Below are 12,985 nucleotides of genomic sequence, written 5' to 3'. Positions count from 1 at the left end.
CCGTCTGACTTAGTCAATTTCTTCTTCTTGATTTCAGATAGAGCAACAGCCGGTCTTACATCGTCTGGGGCATCTTCAAGCAATTCCTTTCATAAATTGCATTCAATAGACCCACAGCTGGTCTTATATCGCCTGGGACATCTTTGAGCAGTCTTTCAAAAATTACATCCAACAGACCCACAGCCGGTATTATACCGTCTGAGGCGTCTTTGAGCAATTTTCTTCAATACCTGCATTCATTAGACCCACAGTCGGGCTTAATGCCGTCTGGGATACTTTTGAGCAATTTTCTTAATAATTGCTTTCAATAGACCCACAGCTGGTCTTATACCGTCTGGGGTATCTTCGAGCAATTTTCTTCATAAATTGCTTGCAATAAATCCTCAGCCGGTCTATACCGCCTGGGGTATCTTTGAGCAATTTTCTTCAAAAAAAAAAAGCCTGACTGTTTGTTTTGTTTTTTCAGTTTTCATATCATACACAGCCGGAATCTTCCGCTTGTGGTATCTTCAAGCCACATTTTGGGGAAAACGGTCAAGTCTTCTACAAATTTTAGTTGTTCTTCAAAGGGATCCGTCAGGGGTATCTTCAAGCAACAACTCAAAGATCCGACTGCTAGCAAGCTTTTTTACTACTTCAAGGTATCGTCTCTGCCCCTTGCAACTTTTTGAGATTTTCCCAACTGTATAGGTTGTTAGAGTAACGGATTCACTCAACACACACGACACACCACGATTTAGAGGTCAAACCGGTCCCTGGTACGGCTGAGTCTAGGACTAGGGGAGCCGCCTCTAGGTACTAGGATCCTCTTGTTCATCTCCCAATCCGACTCTCTCTGTCTCTGTGCAAGACGCAATGGCTCGTATTAGAAAAGCGGCAGTAGATCCAGAGTATAAGGGAGAAAGCTCCGAAGAATTGCCGCCTGAAACAAATCAAGCTGAGATGTCAAGGGAATCCCCAAGAGGTACCCCAAGCACCCCTAGTGATAGGATCCTGGGGTCTGATAATGGAGGCAGCGAAGATATCGCCTCTATCTCTGGAGCTGATGAGGAAAAATCCTCCGATAATGGAGGCGGTGAAGATGCCGCCTCTGTCACTGGAGCTGAGGAGGAGAAAGAATCCTCTGGAAATGAGAGCAACGGAGAAACCGCCTCTACATCAGGCTCTGAAGGCAGTAGCAACAACTATCTTACACTGGTTGTAGATAGCGAGGAGGAAGAGAGACCCATTAAGAATAATAAGGGTGATCCCCTCCTAATCGCCGTCTCTGCTAAGGACCGGGCTAGCATGGAGAGGAACTTAGGAAACTTTATCCTCATGCGGCCTCTAGGAGAGGGGTACAAAATTCGAGTGCCGCCTGAGATGGGGACAATTGTCTGGGAAGACAACCAGCACAATGCGAACGGGCATTTTGGCTGCTACGAGGCGGCCTTTCTAGCCGGTCTCCGCTTCCCTCTTCATAACACCATTAAGGCCATCCTAAGAGGATACGGTCTGGGCATATGGCAGTTAACCCCCAATTCTTGGGTTAACATTTTGGGCTATATTGCCGCCTGCGAGATGCATGGCCTAAACGCCGGCTGGGAGGCCTTCGCCCATATGCATTATTTAAGCCGGAGCCCAGGCGGGTGGAGAGCCTGGTATACTCTGACCACCTATCCCAGTACTTGATGACACTGGACAAACCGTCCAAGTGGTCAAACTGGAAGAACCGGTCTATCTGGTTTCTGCTCCCACCAAAGAGGAGAACCGAGAGTTCAGGACCTATAACCGGAAGCCTGAGCTTCTTGGGCAAAAATGTAAGATGCCCCGAGTCCCGGATGAGGACTATGAGAGGATAATAGAGGCGAGGTTCTTTGAACTCACCACAACCGCCCTCTCAACCGGTGAACTAATAAGCGTGCCCAAGAATTGGGTACCCAAACATGAGTTCCTAAGAGATGAGGCGTTCTTATCCGCCTGCGGGTTAAGCACCCAGTTTAAAAAACGTAGGTCGCAGTCACACTCGGCTTTATTGGCCCTATCAAGTTTACCAACACCTTTGACTAACAAGTCTCTTAACATCAATGATGTTAAGTCTTTGTCTGATGTTAACAAGATTAAGGATTTTGATTGGTGTGGTTACATTATGAAGTTGATGTGTCATTCAATAAAGGAATTTCATCAGTTTTTGGTTGATAAGAAGAATAAAGGGAAAAAAGGAAAAACTGAGGGCCAAAAATCAACAAAATTTGTCAAAAAATATTAACAGTTGTCTATTGGCTATGGTGGTGGCTCTTGTTCAAAAAGTCCATTTTGGAGAGCTGCATGTGGGTGTTAACTGTTAAGCTGTCATTCATTAGCAATTGGGATTATGAGTCCTTAAATGCTAGAATCAAGGCTCAAGGTGAAGACACTTCTCTCTTTAGATTAGGGATTGTGAAGCAAGATATTGATGTTTCTTCAGTTGTAGTGTTTCCTGAACATTCTAAGGCAGCTAACGAAATTGAGAAGGAAGTTCCTTATCTCTTGAATACAAAGAGGGATTTCATGTGTCAGATGAAGATGATTCAGGATTGTATGTTCAATACAAGATTCCTAAAGGTCTTAAAAACTGGTAAACAAATTCAGTCTATGGAAATTTCAATAAGTTTGTCTATTCAATTCAATATTATCATATACTAAGTCTAGAGAATCATTTCATCTATTCTGCTTATATTTTTGTTTTTCAATAGCAAAAAAAGCAATGCTAGAAAAGCAAGAAAAGGCTCTTGAAAAACAAAAGGCTTTGGAGGATAAAAATGCTATAAAGAAAGAAGATAATATGTAGAGTATCCATATTTTGTATAGGTTTTAATTTAAAGAATTTAGAAAACACATATTATTATATTTATAAATTTTGATTTAGATGTTTAATATGTATGTATAGAATACAAATCTTTATTGTATATAATATTTTTATTTCTTAAAGTGATATATGACTTCATTTATTTCTTAAGTTAAATGATTTGTTCTACCTTAATACCATGGACGATATGTGTACTATAGTTGATATGTGTTTAAATATGGATGATACATGTTATAGGATAGCTTATAAGTGTTATAGTATAGTTTTTTTTGTTTTATAGGAGAATTGAAATGTGTTTCATGATAGATAATATAAGTAATACGATAGATCATATAAAGTTATGGATATATAACATGTACTAGCTACAGATTGGATAATTTGTATTATATTATATCACTTATAATTAATCTATTATTCTTTTGTTGACTTATATAATTATTCTGTTGTCTGATATCTTCATTTTGGTACCTTATATCTGCTATTAGTTAGCTGATATCATTTCATTGTTGGCTGAAATCGGTCTATTGTTGACTGATATCATGTATCTATTGGATGATAATTTTTATAGAATATGTCTAGAGGATCGCAATGCGTTTATTATTAAAGATTAGATACAGGTATTATTACATAATATAGGACAACTTATACAAATGAAGCTTTGTAGTGATTTGTCCCTTATCTGCAACTATTAATAGCATTACACATTAATACCATTTTTCAGCTTCAGTAGGAAGCCACTCATCCCAGCACTACAAAAACTCTGATGTGAAAAACTCCATTTCTAGCTTAATAGACATCCAGTTTTTCTCCAACAACAATATTATTAGAAACTATAAAGGGCCTGTGCTACACTTACCATTCTAACATTCCAAACACGCCCTTTATTCCCACGATAGACTTTCACTGGATCTTTAAATTTAAGAAGAAAATGTCCAATTTTCAGGAAGCGGCTGAAATACAACATTAAAAAAAAATTAAAAAAAAAAGAAAAAAGAAGTTACTTAATTTATAATACGGAAAGCAAATTTATAATCTAACAAGATAAATTATTTAGCAGTCCAAGCCTATAAGAACTTCTGAATTTCACAGAACAAGAGGTCATATTTGCGTAAAAAGCATCCATAGCCTTGAAGATTATTTATAAATTTGAGCTAATAATATAGAAAAAAAATATGAGCTAAAAACTTTGTAATGTAACTTATATTTATGCAAGATAAGTTCAAGCTTTATATAGACACAACACAAGCTTAATATAGAAACAGACTTTTTATAGAAAGAAGCTTTATAAACACAGCCTTGATGTAGGAGCAGTTATTATTATAACATATAATCCTGACTAATTCGATACAACTAATGGAAACATAAATATTTTAATTTGACTACTAAACTATTCTACATGTGATTTCTAAAAACATGCAAGTTACAATAAAGTAGGTCAGATTGCAGAAAACTAGTTTGACTTTAATTACTCAGATTAGCTGCAATATCTTTTTTTTGGAAATATTAACATTACCAAAAAAAAATGGGCACGCTTATAAAATCTACCATATCAATAAAAAATCTTTATAGATTGATGAAAACTAGAAGAATCTTTTAATATATAAAAAGAAATTAATAAAACAAAACAAATATCTATAAAAGGCCTTTGTTAAGATTGCTAACTTTGACAATTATGGATAATATGTGTATAGCCTGACTTTGACAGGTGTGGATGATATGTGTATTAAGATAGCTGATATGGGTTAAAAGATAGTTGATAAGTGTTGTAGGGTAGTAGCTGATTTGTGTTGTAGGACAGCTAAAATGTATTTCTTGATAGATGATACATGTAATACAATAGCTGATATAAATTAATGGATAGATATCACGTACTACAAGTTTAATAATGTATATTATACAATATAACTTCTGTTGTTGATATCCTCGTATTGTTTCCGTATATGTGTATTAAGATAGATGATATATGTTAAAAGAAAATGTATTAAAGTAACGGATGCCTGATACCACTTAACTGTGGCTTATAAAATCCTATTGTTGGCTTATATCAATTAAGTGTTGGATTATGTAATCAATTTGTGCAACTAATATTATCCAACTTTTGGCTTATTTATATTCTACGATAGCTAACATGTTTAAAAGATAGCTGATATATTATGTGATAGATCATTTGTTTATATCAAACTTAAAACCATTTTTTCATTATAAATTTTCTGAACTTTTATAAATTCGAAAACGCATTTATGAACTTTCATGTATTAAAAAATGCTAATTACAAAAGATAATTTTCATATATTTTTATGAACTTGAAAATTAATATTCTGAAAATTCATACATTACAAAATTGCAATATAAATCCTAAAAATACAAAAAAAAAAACAAAAAAAAAAAAAAACAAAACCCTAGAATCTATATTACATTTACGAAACTACTTTGATCGACTTCTTCTTCTTTCTTTTTTGGATCTCAATCTTATTTTTTCCTCTTTTCTTCTTCTTGTTCTTTCTTCTTTTGTTGTTCTTCTCTCTTTCTCTTTCTCTTTCTCTTTCTCTTTCTCTGTGCTTCCTGTAATTCGTCTAGTTCTCTCTTTCTCTTTCTCTTCCTCAATTCCTCGATTTCATGCTTTTCTGCTATTTCATATAACTTCATCAATTTGTCTTTCACCTATCTCTTCATTCGAATAGATCATTTAACGTTTTCTCCCAATGATCCATCACATTTTTCTTCTGGATCCTTTGATGAAGTAGAAGATTGAGAATTGTTTTCCATATTTGAGATGTAAAAAAAGAAAAGAGTTTACTATAAGAGAGAGAATATGGATAATTTGAAAATTTGTAGAATATGAAAGGGTGTTTTATAGGAAAATTATAAAAAACAATAATAAAAATTAAAAATTAAAAAAAAAAAAAACCCTAGACACATCATTTGTCTGTTGTGTCTTTTCATAAATTGCATAAAATATCTTATTAAAAATAATAATATTTTATTAATTGTTAAAATAATATCTTTTTGTTACATGATGCTTAAATTATATAGTCTTAATTGTTGGATGATATATAAGGTGTTGGATTATATCATATGATTGGATAATATTTATAATGCCTTGGATGATATGAATACAAACCATGGACGATAAGATTCTTAATATTAATATTTATTAATTGTAAAAATAAAAGCTTTGTTATACATATCACTGAAGATAATTTAGATTACAAATTATTAATGAATTTTCTTGTTCTTTTTTTTCAAATCTCACTTTCTATCTTCTTAATCTTCTTTTTTTCTTTCTTCTACTTCTTTTGCACTATTTTTCCCTTCTTCTTCTTGTTGTTGTTTCTTCGCCTTTCATTCTGATTTTTTAAATTCTTCTATTATTTGTTTAGATCTTCTTCTTACTTCATCTACTTTTTCATATAACTCCTTCAGGTCTTCTTTGTTCTTTTCTCTTTTTTTTTTACTAGAACTCTTAATATTTGAGTCCAATTTTCTACCCTACTATCCTCTAAATTATTTGATGCAGTTGAAGATGAAGAACTGTTTGACACTTTTAAGGAAAAAAATGAGGAAGAGGTTGGTTTTAGGAGAGAGAAAATTAAGTACCTAAAAATGAACATGCAAATGGGAATCTAGGTGTACTTTATAGCCAACAGATTTAATGAAATTAAAAATTTAATTTATAAAATAATATAATATATGATATATACTTGGATGATATTTCTTTTTTATTTGAAGATATTTAATATATGCTATGACTTATAGGATAGATTATATATATTATTTGATAGATAATATACATAATAGGTTAGCTGATATGTTTATTTTGTTCCTGTTATTATCATTTTGTTTTCTGATATGTTTCTTATGTTGGCTGATTTGTCTCTTTTGTTGGCTTATATGTTTATTCTTTTGGCTTATTATAAGGTCATTTTTGTTGGCTGAAATCATTATTTTGTTGGCTTAAATGGTTTTTAAATGGCTGATATCTTTATTTTGTTGCCTAATATCGTCAAGTTGTTGGCTTATATGATACTTATGTTGGCTAATACGATTTTTTTTGTTGACTGATTTGTTACTTATGTTGGCTAATATGATTCTTTTGTTGGCTGATATGTTGGCTAATATGATTCAATTTGTTGGCTTATATGATACTTATGTTGGCTTATATGACATGAATCACAATTGATATCTTTTATAGTATAGATGATATTCACCACAATTGATATGTTTTATAGTAGATATATCATTCATTTCATTCAATTATAAAAGTGTTAAAAAGACTAACATCATATATCACTTTGTCACCAAAAAACTAACACCTAAGTATATTTCTATAATATTATTACAAAATCATTTTAAATAAGTTGTGGATTTGGAGTTGTTGTCCCAAATTCATTTGGATGTCTAGTATTAGCCTTTCGTCTTTCAAAATGTCCTCTAATCCTTTTGTTTATTTCAAATGACCATCCTTTTGTTTTTTGTCGTAAAGGATCAATTCCGGTTTTTCATCTCTCTTCCTCTTCATTAATTTCTTTCATCTTTCCTTAATCTATTTGAAACACCTTCTTCACTGCTATACACATTTTGTCAACTACATCATCACAAACATTTTTGGCTTTATTGTTTGATTGACATATGTATACCAGACTGTAGAAATTTCTTGCTATTGTATGTCTCAATGGAGTGTCTAGCATTGAAGTTACATCCATAACTTCTTGAACATTTCTTACAAAATTAAATACACCATTGAAAATATTCCAATCATTCCAACATTATGTTCCGTATTTTGTTCAATATCAACTATCAATGTAACTACTTCCTCTATACATACCTTGTTTTTCTTCTCAAATTGCAGATTTTGCTGATTTTGTTCATCTCTTCTTTATGTATAAAGAAGGGACACTAAAGACATTATGCATATGCATTACTCATAATATATGATAAAAAATTATTCCTATTTCATTGTAACATAAGCATGAACTAGCGAATTCTTTCAAACTGTCACTGTAAAAAACACGATGGATGTATTTGAATTCCTCATATAATGACACTTCAAACATCTTCAGCCCGTAGTCATCATTTCATTTGAAACATCACGAATATAAGATCTCATACTTGTGTCGTATTCTTCTTCAAAATCTTTGAAAAGATTTAAAGTGTAGACTTTAGTTGCTTGTTTTAACAATTTACATTTTGTCTTTGGCTTCTCTGTTCTGCATCTGTAGTTGTCAGCTTTTTCATTGCTTCTCCATCTTTTCACTGTAGCTTTAAATATATGGAAGCATTCCAATAATAATGTCTTCTTGTTTGCCTTGAATGATATGGCTCTGTTTGTCACCTCTGATCTTTGAGAAGATAAAGTTCCAGTAAAAAATATGTCCTTGCTAAAAATTGGACACCATTTGAATCGTAGTTCACATAATCTGTCAAACCAACTTTTTTCTCCTAAACCATATTTCTGAATCATATTTTTCCAACACGCTGTAAACTCTTCCTCACTGTCACAACCATAAAAGCACTTGTTAAACATATTTTTGAAATCTTCATTGCTCTTTAACTGTCCAAATCGCGAAACAAAATTCTTTTGAAGATGCCACAAACACAATTTGTGTCTTGAATTTTGCCGAACCTAAACATTATATATATCATGTGTAAATAATAATTTAAAGTAATATAAAATAAAGAAATCTTAAATTGAATAGATGTTATGTATTACGTAAATGAAGATATTATATATTTCTTGGCTAATATCATCCTTTTGTTGGCTGATATAAATAATTAGTTGGTTGATATCAATAATTAATTTGTGATATCATCAGTTGGATCATACCAAAGATCAGTTGGCTAATATCAATAATTAATTTGTTGATATCATCAGTTGGATCATACTAAAGATCAGTTGGCTGACATCAATCTTTTGTTGTCTGATATCAGTCATTAGTTTCTTGATATCATCTTTATGTACTACATATTTTAAAAGTAAAGTTTACCGTTTCAATTGCTTTGTTCATTGCTTGATCTTGGTCTGTGAAGATTGTACTTGATCTAGTCCTCTCATAGACTTTTTGAAAGTTTCAAGAACCCATTCAAAGGTATCTGTAGTTTCAGCAGTCATGAAAGCACAACCAAACATTGTTGTTCTCGAATGGTTGTTTACTCTAACCAATAGAGCACAAATTAGACCATATTCCCTTTTCCTATATGTTATGTCAAATATAATTACATCGCTAAAGGCTTTGAAATTCTTCTAAATCGCGCCAAAAATAACTAACAATCTGATCACATTCACCAAACTTCAATCTATAAAGAAAGATGAATCAGCTTCTGCTCTCTCTTATAGTGTGTCCAGAACACTTTTTATATCACCACCCTCAATTCTTTCTGATTATAACTAGTTACATAATTTAATAGGTCTCTCATTGTATGACCCAAAAGCTCCTCTAATCCTGCGTCATGCATTAGAAAAGCATAGCAGTCCATTGGTTTGATTCTACTATCAATCATTTTATTAATCACCTTTCCCATATCTTCTTTTGTATTCCTTTCAAATTTAACGTGATGTCTTTTGTAGCATTGACTAACTCATGATTGTGTTCTATGATATATTGAATAACATAATATTCACAAGATTCTTTTCTCTTGAATCTGATATTAGCCTTACAACCAGTTCTTGTCTCATTAACACATCTTGTCTCAAATATAGGAACATTAGGAATTTCAAATTTTCCCCCTTTTTCTGTCTCTTTATATCTACAAATCTCTCCTTTGAGCAGCAATAGTAGAAATCATATGATATACCTGTTTCGGGGTTTTTTGATGTGTCCTACGGGAGAGTTACAACACCAGAACTGGTAGCCGACCGCCTGTACCTGCAAAAGCACGGAGACTCCGGTTGGCTGGAGTTTTGCGTCCCACGATCAAGTTAGAATACGTCTGAGTGAGTAAGGATGCGAAAAGTAAATAGTCTCTCGGGTTCCGGGAGATTCTGCAATTAATATTGCTCAGTATTTGTGTTTGTATTTATGACTGTGCTTGAATTGTATAATAAATGAGGAATTTCCTCTATTTATAGTAGAAGAGGATCTGTTCCCCTATTAGGGTTACTGTGCCACTCAGCATCCGATTGGATCCTATTGGGCCTCTATGGGGCTGACACGTGTTAGCTTGCTATTGGGCCACATGGCATGGGTAATTTTACCCCAAACATTTTCCCCTCACAGGTGTCATGTTGCACCTGTGACACGTGTCAGACTCTGGGAAGGCGACGACTCGTCTCCTTCCCTCCATTTTTTTTTTAAATTCAAATTTGAAAATAGGAGGCGATGGTTTTCCTTCCGAGTTTCCTTATAAATAGGAACCCCCCTCCTCTCATTCCACACTTTTGCAAATTTTTTGAGAGAAATTTCCTTGAGAGAAAAAGAGCTCTGAAACCGGCTGCTCTTGCCTTCAACTAGCTCCTTTTGATTCAAGTACGTCCGGTTACCGGTTGAGTGCTTCTTTGATCATCTCACTATGGTACCGTCTGACTTAGTCAATTTCTTCTTCTTGATTTCAGATAGAGCAACAGCCGGTCTTACATCGTCTGGGGCATCTTCAAGCAATTCCTTTCATAAATTGCATTCAATAGACCCACAGCTGGTCTTATATCGCCTGGGACATCTTTGAGCAGTCTTTCAAAAATTACATCCAACAGACCCACAGCCGGTATTATACCGTCTGAGGCGTCTTTGAGCAATTTTCTTCAATACCTGCATTCATTAGACCCACAGTCGGGCTTATGCCGTCTGGGATACTTTTGAGCAATTTTCTTAATAATTGCTTTCAATAGACCCACAGCTGGTCTTATACCGTCTGGGGTATCTTCGAGCAATTTTCTTCATAAATTGCTTGCAATAAATCCTCAGCCGGTCCTATACCGCCTGGGGTATCTTTGAGCAATTTTCTTCAAAAAAAAAGCCTGACTGTTTGTTTTGTTTTTCAGTTTTCATATCATACACAGCCGGAATCTTCCGCTTGTGGTATCTTCAAGCCACATTTTGGGGAAAACGGTCAAGTCTTCTACAAATTTTAGTTGTTCTTCAAAGGGATACCGTCAGGGGTATCTTCAAGCAACAACTCAAAGATCCGACTGCTAGCAAGCTTTTTTACTACTTCAAGGTATCGTCTCTGCCCCTTGCAACTTTTTGAGATTTTCCCAACTGTATAGGTTGTTAGAGTAACGGATTCACTCAACACACACGACACACCACGATTTAGAGGTCAACCGGTCCCCTGGTACGGCTGAGTCTAGGACTAGGGGAGCCGCCTCTAGGTACTAGGATTCCTCTTGTTCATCTCCCAATCCGACTCTCTCTGTCTCTGTGCAAGACGCAATGGCTCGTATTAGAAAAGCGGCAGTAGATCCAGAGTATAAGGGAGAAAGCTCCGAAGAATTGCCGCCTGAAACAAATCAAGCTGAGATGTCAAGGGAATCCCCAAGAGGTACCCCAAGCACCCCTAGTGATAGGATCCTGGGGTCTGATAATGGAGGCAGCGAAGATATCGCCTCTATCTCTGGAGCTGATGAGGAAAAATCCTCCGATAATGGAGGCGGTGAAGATGCCGCCTCTGTCACTGGAGCTGAGGAGGAGAAAGAATCCTCTGGAAATGAGAGCAACGGAGAAACCGCCTCTACATCAGGCTCTGAAGGCAGTAGCAACAACTATCTTACACTGGTTGTAGATAGCGAGGAGGAAGAGAGACCCATTAAGAATAATAAGGGTGATCCCCTCCTAATCGCCGTCTCTGCTAAGGACCGGGCTAGCATGGAGAGGAACTTAGGAAACTTTATCCTCATGCGGCCTCTAGGAGAGGGGTACAAAATTCGAGTGCCGCCTGAGATGGGGACAATTGTCTGGGAAGACAACCAGCACAATGCGAACGGGCATTTTGGCTGCTACGAGGCGGCCTTTCTAGCCGTCTCCGCTTCCCTCTTCATAACACCATTAAGGCCATCCTAAGAGGATACGGTCTGGGCATATGGCAGTTAACCCCCAATTCTTGGGTTAACATTTTGGGCTATATTGCCGCCTGCGAGATGCATGGCCTAAACGCCGGCTGGGAGGCCTTCGCCCATATGCATTATTTAAGCCGGAGCCCAGGCGGGTGGAGAGCCTGGTATACTCTGACCACCTATCCCCAGTACTTGATGACACTGGACAAACCGTCCAAGTGTCAAACTGGAAGAACCGGTCTATCTGGTTTCTGCTCCCACCAAAGAGGAGAACCGAGAGTTCAGGACCTATAACCGGAAGCCTGAGCTTCTTGGGCAAAAATGTAAGATGCCCCGAGTCCCGGATGAGGACTATGAGAGGATAATAGAGGCGAGGTTCTTTGAACTCACCACAACCGCCCTCTCAACCGGTGAACTAATAAGCGTGCCCAAGAATTGGGTACCCAAACATGAGTTCCTAAGAGATGAGGCGTTCTTATCCGCCTGCGGGTTAAGCACCCAGTTTAAAAAACGTAGGTCGCAGTCACACTCGGCTTTATTGGCCCTATCAAGTTTACCAACACCTTTGACTAACAAGTCTCTTAACATCAATGATGTTAAGTCTTTGTCTGATGTTAACAAGATTAAGGATTTTGATTGGTGTGGTTACATTATGAAGTTGATGTGTCATTCAATAAAGGAATTCATCAGTTTTTGGTTGATAAGAAGAATAAAGGGAAAAAGGAAAAACTGAGGGCCAAAAATCAACAAAATTTGTCAAAAATATTAACAGTTGTCTATTGGCTATGGTGGTGGCTCTTGTTCAAAAAGTCCATTTTGGAGAGCTGCATGTGGGTGTTAACTGTTAAGCTGTCATTCATTAGCAATTGGGATTATGAGTCCTTAAATGCTAGAATCAAGGCTCAAGGTGAAGACACTTCTCTCTTTAGATTAGGGATTGTGAAGCAAGATATTGATGTTTCTTCAGTTGTAGTGTTTCCTGAACATTCTAAGGCAGCTAACGAAATTGAGAAGGAAGTTCCTTATCTCTTGAATACAAAGAGGGATTTCATGTGTCAGATGAAGATGATTCAGGATTGTATGTTCAATACAAGATTCCTAAAGGTCTTAAAACTGTAAACAAATTCAGTCTATGGAAATTTCAATAAGTTTGTCTATTCAATTCAATATTA

The 12,985-nt window shown here is 35.5% G+C and overlaps 1 protein-coding gene across 1 annotated transcript; it reads right to left on the bottom strand.

Moving 5' to 3' along the window:
- Positions 1-7,883: 7,883 nt before the first annotated feature.
- On the bottom strand, positions 7,884-8,954 carry LOC110722200 (protein FAR-RED IMPAIRED RESPONSE 1-like). Its single transcript, XM_021901466.1, has 2 exons — positions 8,862-8,954; positions 7,884-8,450 (listed from the first exon to the last, which is right to left on the bottom strand). The coding sequence occupies exons 1-2, from the start codon at positions 8,952-8,954 to the stop codon at positions 7,884-7,886; spliced, it is 660 nt and encodes a 219-aa protein (XP_021757158.1).
- Positions 8,955-12,985: the final 4,031 nt, after the last annotated feature.

The sequence above is a fragment of the Chenopodium quinoa genome, unplaced genomic scaffold (genome assembly GCF_001683475.1).
Source record: "Chenopodium quinoa cultivar QQ74 unplaced genomic scaffold, ASM168347v1, whole genome shotgun sequence".
Taxonomy (NCBI): domain Eukaryota; kingdom Viridiplantae; phylum Streptophyta; class Magnoliopsida; order Caryophyllales; family Amaranthaceae; genus Chenopodium; species Chenopodium quinoa.
This window is presented reverse-complemented; position numbering and strand designations above follow the sequence as displayed.